The 10,790-nt window shown below is 43.2% G+C and overlaps 1 protein-coding gene across 1 annotated transcript; it reads left to right on the top strand.

Annotated features, from left to right (window-relative positions):
* The first annotated feature begins 3,662 nt into the window (after nt 1-3,662).
* Nucleotides 3,663-6,598, top strand: LOC114570678 (tripartite motif-containing protein 16-like). Its single transcript, XM_028601108.1, has one exon. It carries the CDS (start codon nt 4,252-4,254, stop codon nt 5,947-5,949), a length of 1,698 nt encoding a protein of 565 aa, XP_028456909.1. The 5' UTR covers nt 3,663-4,251; the 3' UTR covers nt 5,950-6,598.
* The last annotated feature ends 4,192 nt before the right edge of the window (nt 6,599-10,790 follow it).

The raw sequence follows: 10,790 nt of genomic DNA, 5'->3' as shown, positions 1-10,790 counted from the left end.
AACTATGTGGACTGTAAATACCTTCAAATACAGGATGGCACATTGGCTTTTCGTAAAAGCCACTCTTACTACTGGCAGGTGCAGGGTTGTTGATCACTGGCCTGCAATGGTGTGACTTTGTGATTTGTGCTCAGGAAGACATGCTGGTGCAGCGTATCCAGGTTGACCCGGAGGTAAAAGCAGTCATCAGAGAGAGGGGGGGACCAGTTTTACTTTAAAGTATACATGCAGAAGTACTTGTCTGTCTCCAAGAGATCTTACTAATCGATGCAGGATAATTCATGTGGGGGCCTTTGTATGAAGAAAAATGAAATTACCTGCAATAAACTTTTGTTATTGTGAGAAGCAGTGAGAGTAAATAACATTTCATGCCTTTCAGCTGAATTTGGAAAATGTATTGGCTTATTTCACTATTGTATTGTTATATTACATAACATATTCACCTGTTATTTGTGTAATTAATTATTTCATGCTTTGTTTAATTTTAAAGGCTTTGGGTCTTCATAACATACAGGGTGACCATACAGAACTACACATTAGCCACAGCATATGCATCACAAGTGTTTAAAGTAATTACACCACACACAGGTGCCATTTATTTAAAGGAGAATTCCGGCCAATTTTTACGTTAATCTTGATCGCTATAGCTACGCGAGTACTTTCGATAGAAAAAAACCCGACCCGATTCAGTGCAGGTAACACTGAGAAGCTGCAGCTACGTACTACAAGCGTCCCCTGAGCTAAAACGGCAGTGCTCGGGGCAAGTTTTAGAGTGCCTTTGTGCCTCTTAACAGACACAAAATGCAATTAATATGTCTGTGCCACAAGAACAGTCCCCTTACGTGTCAACAAGATGTGTTTTCAACTCAGACATTGTTTAAATTCACCTACCCTGGTCCCTGTCTCGATCCTGCCAGTAGCTAGCTTGCCCTGCTAGCTGATAGCCGTTAGCTGCTAGCTGCCGTTTGGTGAGTGTATTCAGACAGGCTTCTGTGATAATCATCCCACAAACAATCCACGGAGCGGTGGTGGTGTGTCCTCCAGAGGACAGGTCATGTAATGTCTTGAAGTGTATTCCCCCCTAAAAAAAAACAATAGTGCGGTAGTAGCTGTTAGCTGCTAGCTGCCCTCCGGTGAGTGTGTACAGCCAGATAGCTGTTAGCCGTTAGCTGCTAGCTGCCGTCCGGAGAGTGTATTCAGCCAGGCATCTGTGATAATCATCCCAATAAAAATCCACGGAGCGCCCGGTGGGTTGGTGGATATCCTGCATAGGACAGATCATGCCTTTGCAGCGAAAGGTTTAGATTATTTCCCCCTCAAAATAGGTAATTGAGCACTGTAGTGGTTATGACCATATCAGTGACTATGTAACTACATGGAAACGGGATAAACGATGTCTGTGGCTTGCACAGTAATAGCGTTACTGAAGCCTAGCTGTTGCATCGCGCGGTCTCCTGGGAATTCAGTTGTAGCAGAAAAAGGTAAACAGTAATTTGCAGATTGGAGCGTAGTGTGTGTGAAGAGTGAAAAGCGGAGTTGTTTATAACGGAAGAAGCTTGGAGTATGAAGAATATAGCAGATATGCAACACACGGAAGAGCCTTTTGCGTTTGATGGTCATCCTTATTTATTCGAACCAGAGTATACAGACGAAGAATTAGCCTCAAGAGTTGGAAAGAACGAGACTGACAGACAGAGGGGAAACAGGCAGATGAACTTGCTGCTCCAAGCACAAGCTAAAGGTAGCCTTCAGTAACTGGGGGACATAGCCACACCACCGGGCGCTCCGTGGATTTTTATTGGGATGATTATCACAGATGCCTGGCTGAATACACTCACCGGACGGCAGCTAGCTGCTAACGGCTAACAGCTATCTGGCTGTACACACTCACCGGAGGGCAGCTAGCAGCTAACAGCTACTACAGCACTATTGTTTTTTTTAGGGGGGAATACACTTCAAGACGTGACATGACCTGTCCTCTGGAGGACATAGCCACACCACCACCGCTCCGTGGATTGTTATTGGGATGATTATCACAGAAGCCTGTCGGAATACACTCACCAAACGGCAGCTAACGGCTATCAGCTAGCAGGGCAAGCTAGCTACTGGCAGGATCGAGACAGGGACCAGGGTAGGTGAATTTAAACAATGTCTGAGTTGAAAACGCATCTTGTTGACACGTAAGGGCCCTGTTCATGTGGCACAGACATATTAATTGCATATTGTGTCTGTTAAGAGGCACAAAGGAACTCTAAAACTTGCCCCGAGCACTGCCGTTTTAGCTCAGGGGACGCTTGTAGTACGTAGCTGCAGCTTCTCCGTGTTACCTGCACTGATTTGGGTCGGGGTTTTTTCTATCAAAAGTACTCGCGTAGCTATAGCGATAAAGATTAACGTAAAAATTGGCCGGAATTCTCCTTTAATGTTGTCTATATCTTGAAATGTGATTCAGATTTTTCAAGCAAGGCATAACGATGTCGCGCAGGTCTACACGGCGCTATATCTACTTATCATACACCAGCAGCACAACACACAGCATCACCTGCAACAACTCGTTAGTAAAGTTTCTTTTTTTGGTGTCAGTCCGAGCAGAGAGACAGCAACAGAGACCACACGTACATCACTAGTAACAAGCAAAGAGAGGCACCACCGTGTGGCACTACTAAGCATTGCAGTTATAACTCTGACAAGGAGCTTTAGTTTATTCCTGAAAGAGGAGCGTTTTGAGCGAGATACAGATTGTAAAAAGTGGGAGATATACTGTTCATTTTTGCAATTCCCATACTACAATTAGACTCAGTATATGTCCCACTCCCAACACATAGTGTAATGTCGGGGTACCGGGGCTACTGTGGGCCGTAGCCAACGCCAAAAACGCCAATTAAAATGTCAACTCTAGCAGAACTGTGTCCACACTTTTTACTTTTTGGCTAACGTTCTATAAAATATGTGTTTAAATACGAATATAATACATAAATACCATGACCAAATTGAGTGGTTGTTGTTCAGATTTAATATATAAGTTGGCTACTTTTGTTTCTAAAACATGGCAAAGAAGACAAGAAGGTTTATTTGTTTAAGTGATGTTGCTATTTTGGTATCTGGTCCTTTTGTCATAGGTAATAGTGTCTTGTAAGTCCGTTTGGGTGGCCTGGGCAGTGGGCATGACACAATAATACAATTATTAATTGATTCATAAATAAATATCGTAATGTTCTCACGCGGAAGCTACAGGGACCACCAACGAGGAATCTACAGCGGTTGCAAAAACCGAACTATACATGCGTTTTTTTAGTGGATACCTCTAAAAAAAACACTAAGATTTTGAGAAAACAAGCCCTTTTCACAGAAATGTAAACATAAACATGCTAAATGGACTCAAGTTGATTTCCTGTTGCAGTTTATGTGACTGGCATCAATTGACAGGAAGTTAACAAGGGGCCATGCAGGCTGTTGCTCTCTTAATGCCATAGGTTAATACGTTTATATACTGTCTATGGTTAATACCTATGGTTAATACATCCATGGGCTGTTGCCTTGCAATGGAATTCCATTGAAAAGGTCTGCGGTAGGTGGCGGTAAAGGTGCGCCCGGGGTGCAATTTGAATTTACTAATAAACAGAAGAAGAGTTATTTCCGGTCGGTGTGCATAACGGCTGTGCGCGATTTATGATTATCCGAAAGTAGAGCCATAATAGTGATAGTAGTCTTTCTCTATCACTCTGCGTAAAGTGATAGAGACTACTAAAGTAGTAAGAGGCGCCTCACAAGTGAGCATACAAGTGAGTACTTAAAGTAACGTTACGAAGTGTAGCTACATGTGAGCGTACTCGCGGACAGAGTTATAACCGCGGCGCTTAGTACTGCCTCCCTCGTTTGTTACCATGGTGATGTACTAGTGTGCAGCCAGTGCTGCTGCGGACTTTTCTCCTCGGACCTTTGACATATATAAAAGCCTCGGACCGACACACAGAAGAGACTTCCTAAGGATTTGGTGTAACGTTAGGTTATGACAGGTGTATGATAAGTAGATATATAGCGCCGTGGAGACCTGGCATTGTATGGTCTAGCTACATTGTAGAACAAAGTATCAGCTACGTTATCGTTAGCTAATAGCTAATCGGTTATCTCGGAGCTCCGGCTAACTGTTAGCTAGCTAGCTCTCTCCACCTGCAGCACCAGACGCGTTACGTGTGCACGAGCTGACTGGGCGCATTCACTGCACAAACAGTTAAGAACTCAGGAGGTGAAATGGCGCAGAAAGGACTTGAGCTGGACCGAGAAACTTTCTCTTGTTCCATCTGTCTGGATCTACTGAAGGATCCAGTGACTACTCCCTGCGGACACAGCTACTGCATGAGCTGTATTAAAAGCCACTGGGATGTAGAGGATCTTAAGAAAACCCACAGCTGTCCTCAGTGCAGACAGCGCTTCACACCGAGGCCTGTCCTGCTGAAAAACACCATGTTGGCAGTTTTAGTGGAGGAGCTGAAGAAGACTGGACTCCAAGCTGCTCCTGCTGATCACTGCTATGCTGGAGCTGGAGACGTGGCCTGTGATATCTGCTCTGGGAGAAAACTGAAAGCACACAAGTCCTGTCTGATCTGTCTGGTCTCTTACTGCGAGAAACACCTCCAGCCTCATTATGATGTCGCTCCATTAAAGAAACACAAGCTGGTGGAGCCGTCCAAGAATCTCCAGGTGAACGTCTGCTCTCGTCACGATGAGGTGATGAAGATGTTCTGCCGTACTGATCGGCAGCTTATCTGTTATCTCTGCTCTGTGGAGGAACATAAAGGCCACGACACAGTCTCAGCTGCAGCAGAGAGAGCTGAGAGGCAGAGAGAGCTCGAGGGGAGTCGACAAAACATCCAGCAGAGAATCCAGGACAGAGAGAAAGATGTGAAGCTGCTTCAACAGCAGGCGGAGGCCATCAGTCTCTCTGCTGATAAAGCAGTGGAGGACAGCGAGAAGATCTTCACCGAGCTGATCCGTCTCCTGGAGAAAAGAAGCTCTGATGTGAAGCAGCAGGTCAGATCCCAGCAGAAAAGAGAAGAGAGTCGAGTCAGAGAGCTTCAGGAGAAGCTGGAGCAGGAGATCACTGAGCTGAAGAGGAAAGACGCTGAGCTGAAGAAGCTCTCGCACACAGAGGATCACACCCAGTTTCTACACAACTACCCCTCACTGTCTCCTCTCAGCCAATCAGCATCCAGCATCCATATCTGTCCTCTGAGCTGCTTTGAGGACGTGACAGCAGCCGTGTCCGAAGTCAGAGAAAAACTACAGGACGTCCTGAGAGAGAAGAGGACAAACGTCTCACTGACAGGGACTGAAGTGGACGTGTTGCTGCCACCACCAGAACCAGAACCAGAGCCTAAGACTAGAGCTGGGTTCTTAAAATATTCACGTAAAATCGCACTGGATCCAAACACAGCACACACAATGCTGTTATTATCTGAGGGGAACAGAAAGGCAACATTCATGTACCATCAACAGTCTTATCCTAGTCACCCAGACAGATTCACTGACTGGTCTCAGGTCCTGAGCAGAGAGAGTCTGACTGGACGACGTTACTGGGAGGTGAAGAGGAGAGGAGGAGGAGTTTCTGTAGCAGTCGCATACAAGAACGTCAGCAGAACTGGCGCGTCGAATGAATCTGTATTCGGACGAAATGACAAATCTTGGGCGTTGGATTGTTTCCAGAACGGTTCTACATTTTGGTGCGACAAAGTCCACACTCCCGTCTCGGGTCCTGTGTCCTCCAGAGTAGGAGTGTACCTGGATCACAGTGCAGGTATTCTGTCCTTCTACAGCGTCTCGGACTCCATGACTCTCCTCCACAGAGTCCCGACCACGTTCACTCAGCCGCTCTACGCCGGACTTCGGTTTTATGACTGCTTTCCTTTCTCTTCTCCTGGAGCCACTGCTGAGCTGTGTAAACTGAAATAGACAGAAGTCATTTAAGTGATTGAACAACTTTATTTTATCTCCACGCTTGTTGCCGAGAGCAGATTGTCGTGGCGTTTCTTCACCGCACAGAGATCAGCGGTCCAGCAAACATTACGGGCTGTACTACGAGTATGTCCCGGTTCCTTAAATTGCATCCACGTTATCTTCACTTGCTTCCCTTCCTCCCGTCTTAGCCCGCCCCACCAAGGAAGCATGGGAGAGACGCGAGGAGAGAGGAAAACAAAGTGACGTGTTTTCCTCCTGAAGCGTCACGTGAATACGTCAGCTGTATGGGCGGAGTTGGCAATGGCTTTCAGCTTCTGGGAAGGCTGCTCTTGTATTTCCTCGCTCCTCCATCCTCGGCAGTCCTAAGAGCTTTGAGACGGGAGGGGCCAGAAGGAATTGCAGTTCGAGGAGATATCAAATAAGAGACTCGAGAAGCAGACAGCGTACCTCCAGATGTGCAAATGTTTGAGTTTCACTCTTGCCGGGAGCAGGCGGAGATTAGAAGGGCTGATTTTAAATGAGGAATGAGGAGTAGGGTGTAGGAGTCAGGAGACAGTGTGAGGGCATCTGGTGGACGGATGGGAAATGACAAGTCTGAAGAGTTGCTATGAGAATGCATGTTGTACTGACTGCTACTTATAATGAAGTAAAAGACCTGAGTACTTCTTCCACCACTGCCAGGAACACACTACACACATGTTCTATAGCTAGAAACCCCTGTATGTCACAGATATAGTTTTATCCATGATAATAAACTTAACCATGTGACTAAACCAAAGTTGGGGGGCTTCTACAAAACATGAAGGGAAACTGCTTCAACACAGTCCTCAGTCCTCCCCGTGCAAGATCATGTACAAAGAATGGACATGTGATATAAATAAATAAAATAAATGGTTCTTTGTTGCTGTTAAATTGTCTTTTCCGTGGCCTTATTCCTCTGCGTTCTCTCTCTTCTTCCTAAATGTGGTTAAGCTCTGAGCTCAGGTCAGCTTCGTTGTAGCTCGTCCCTCCCAAGAGACAAACAGGTTCAAGGTAAACTAGCACTGGTCCCAGTTCAGTGACTCTTTGACTCTTTTTCAAATCAAATTGCCCAAAAGTAACACGGCTGCTTCCATGAAACGCTATTCACAAGTAGAATTGACCTATCGGTGTTTTTATTTATTTAATTTTTTTCATTCAATTTGATAGCATTATTCTGACTGAACTTTTTTTTTTTTAACTCAAACATTAAGATATCATTTCATAAAGGCAAAGAAGGTGAATTGAAGGGTTAATTAAAATAACTGAAAAGACATAGTAACGTCTGAAGTCAAACAAGTGAAATATAAAGTAGATTGAGTAATGAACATTTGTACACCCATTCAAATAAGAAGTAGCTCAATCAGGTGTCAAACTGTTATTTTGGGACAGAGCCTAATACTAGTTGTTTCCCCGTTTTCAGTCTTTATGCTAAGCTAAGCTAAGCACCTCCCCGATGTACCTTTGAATCTAACTGGCAGATGCGGGAGTGGTGTCACTCTTCTCATCTGACGCTCTGCAAGAAAGCGAAGATGTGCGTTTGCCAAAATGTCTAACAACTTCTTTAAGCCCTTTTTTTTTTTTTAAACTTATTTTATATATATATAAAAGGCCAACATTTTGGACACACCTTCTCATTCAATGAGTTTCCTTTTATTTTCATGACTATTTACATTGTAGATTCTCACTGAAGGCATCAAAACTATGAATGAACACATATGGAATTATGTAAAAAGTGTGAAATAACTGAAAATGTCTTATATTTTAGATTCTTCAAAGTAGTCACACTTTGCTTTTTTATTAATAAGGGAACAAATTCCACTAATAACCCTGACAAGGCACACCTGTGAAGGTAAAACCATTTCAGGTGACTACCTCATGAAGCTCATTGAGAGAACACCAAGGGTTTGCAGAGTTATCAAAAAAAGCAAAGGGTGGCTACTTTGAGGAATCTAAAATATAAGACATGTTTTCAGTTATTTCACACTTTTTTGTTAAGTACATAATTCCATATGTGTTCATTCATAGTTTTGATGCCTTCAGTGAGAATCTAAAATGTAAATAGTCATGAAAATAAAGAAACACATTGAATGAGAAGGTGTGTCCAAACTTTTGGCCTGTACTGTATATGATAAAGTAAAACACATTTACATTTTGACCTTTCTAACGGTAGCATTGTGTTACGTGTGAAATGTTTTCATGTGAGCCTTTTTCTTAAACATGTTAGGTTTCAGATTATTCCTTTATTGTTTTTAAATGAACTAATGGAATACTTATAATAAAACATTTTGGGGCATAATAGATCTTTGCTGTCGTAGCGTTGAATACATCTTAATGCTGGGGAGTAGAGATTGATCGATCTACCCCCCCACCACCCATCTGCAGACATCTGAGGAGGGAGCAGTTAACCACAGTCCTCATGATGGTCCTCATAAATCCACCGGATTTAAAATTCCAGCGGAAGGAAACAGAACACGCATGCATCCGGCGGTATTTCCTGCAGCGCTGGAGCGATCCCGAAGTGGAACGCGAAGGATATAGACCACCTTTGAAGCAACAGGAGACATTTAACTCTCGTATGCAAATATGTAAGTCACACACAGACAAAGACACCGTCTTAATGAGGCGGGAGCCGCCATTTATTGTTATTGAGGAAGTTAACATGGTTAACTGCATTGAAAGTCATACGATGAACCTCTTAAGCTGTGTGAGAGGTCCCTTCCTGTGTCACAGAGAGAAAGCTGTAGGAATATACATACAGTATATCTTATTGGCAAGTAGATATGTTTTAGTAAGTACATTCTCCTCTACCAGGTACTCATGTACAATATACATGTTAAAAAATATAGTTTGTGTGCGATCACCGTATTTTTTTTATTTATTTTTTTTCCCTTCCTTTTTTTGTTCAGGATGAAAAGGAATCGCATTTAAGTGTTAAAGGTTCTTGAATGGCGGTGGAACTGATGAGCACAGCGGTTTGTTTTTTTATAGCTATCACATACACTTAGGCATATGCATAGAAGGCACGTCTATGCATCTAAAATTGCTTACATGATAATAAATGGAGAGCAGTTTTATCATCAGGGAAGAAAAACAAACGTATCCAAGAACATATAGGCTGATAGGCCACACACACACACACACACACACACACACACACACACACACACACACACACACACACACACACACACACACACACACACACACACACACACACACACACACACACACACACACACACACACACACACACACACACACACACACACACACACACACAGGTTTTGACGATAAAACTGCATACAGTACACCACGCTGCAGGAGATCTGAGTCAGGAGATGGTGTTTACCCGGGAGGAGAGGAATCATTTCAAAGAAACGCTTGCTGTGAAGTCAGGCGTTAGAGAGAGAGTGGGAGGAAGCAGACCCCCCCCCACCCCGAAAAACAAACAAACAAACAAACACTGATTTCATGATTTTTAAATTGTTACAGAAAGAAAGCTGATGAGTCCTGGATCAGTGGTTGTTGACAACTGTCCCTCAAGGCAAAGAGGAGAGCCGCGTAGGTCCTTTTTTTCTCAAATGGAGAGATTTGGAGTCAGCGCTGTTACGGTTCAGTCGCAAGACCGCAGTTCGTCAAGGCGTAGTGATGGGAAGGCGGAGACAAAAAGAAAACACTTAAGCGTTACACTGACCGCACGGCCTATCGGTTAAATTTTCTAAGCACAAACGGTAATTTGGAAAAACAGAAAAATGGGTTCAGATATCCAATTTTTTTATTTTTTTCCGCCTTGACAAATTAAAACATTGGATATTTAAACTGTTTTTCCAATTTTCTGTTTTTATTCAGAGGATCAGAAATTTAGAAAATTACAAAATTGCGTCTGGGCTCCAATTATTCAAAACGGCAATGGTATTCTCTCCCTCTACTTTGCGGAATATGCAGGTCAATTGTTACATGTTCCATGTATCCAATTGTTTAATTTGTCAAGGTGGTTTTTCGAAATGTCCGTTTTTGCTTAGAGAATTGAACTGATAAGCGTTACACGGACCCTGTGCGTGTGCTATGAGCATTGTAGATTCTCACAGAATAATGCAGAAATAAAAAACACTGGACTTCCCTAAATACTGCCGGTGATTGTGACGGTAACGTTAAAAAAGGAGTTTTGACATTTTGAGAAATACACTTGCTTGTTATATGAAAAAGATCAATACCTCGCTCTCGTATCTGTACGCCAAAAATGAAGCTAGGGCTAGCGGGTAATAGCTTAGCTTAGCATAAAGACAGGCAGGGAACCGGGAAACCGCTGGCCTGGCTCTGTCTGAAGGTGGAACAACATTTGGACCTTAACTTCTGATTGACTTGTCATTTTAACACTGTTTTTTTATGTAGATTAAACTGTGGTAATTCTTTTAGCTTTAGAGATGCTGGTATCTTTGGAGAGAGCTAGGCTAGCGGTTTTCACCTGTTAGCTGTCTATGTGCTAAGCTAAGCTAAACAGCTGCTGACTGTAGCTTCCTATTTAGCGTACAGACATCAGAGGAATTAACCTTCTACATGTTACTAGGATTAACTTTAACAGAAAGACAAGATAGAAAGAAAAGTGTATGCATGCGCGTGTGTGTGTGTTTGTGTGTACTACTGAATCCAGCGGACTGTCACAGGGCCAACAATCTATACTTTATAACCACAACGATGAGTATCTATAGTGCCAAAGCTGAGAGATCTGTGAATGCTTCTTTAAACAGTGACTGTTAAAATTAAGTACATGTGGTGCTCAACATAGGCAATGGTACACAAAAGGCATTTCTCTT

The sequence above is a fragment of the Perca flavescens genome, chromosome 16, assembly GCF_004354835.1.
Source record: "Perca flavescens isolate YP-PL-M2 chromosome 16, PFLA_1.0, whole genome shotgun sequence".
In the NCBI taxonomy this organism is placed as follows: Eukaryota; Metazoa; Chordata; class Actinopteri; order Perciformes; family Percidae; genus Perca; species Perca flavescens.
The sequence above is the reverse complement of the archived record's forward strand: the minus strand, read 5'-3'. Positions and strand labels throughout refer to the sequence as shown.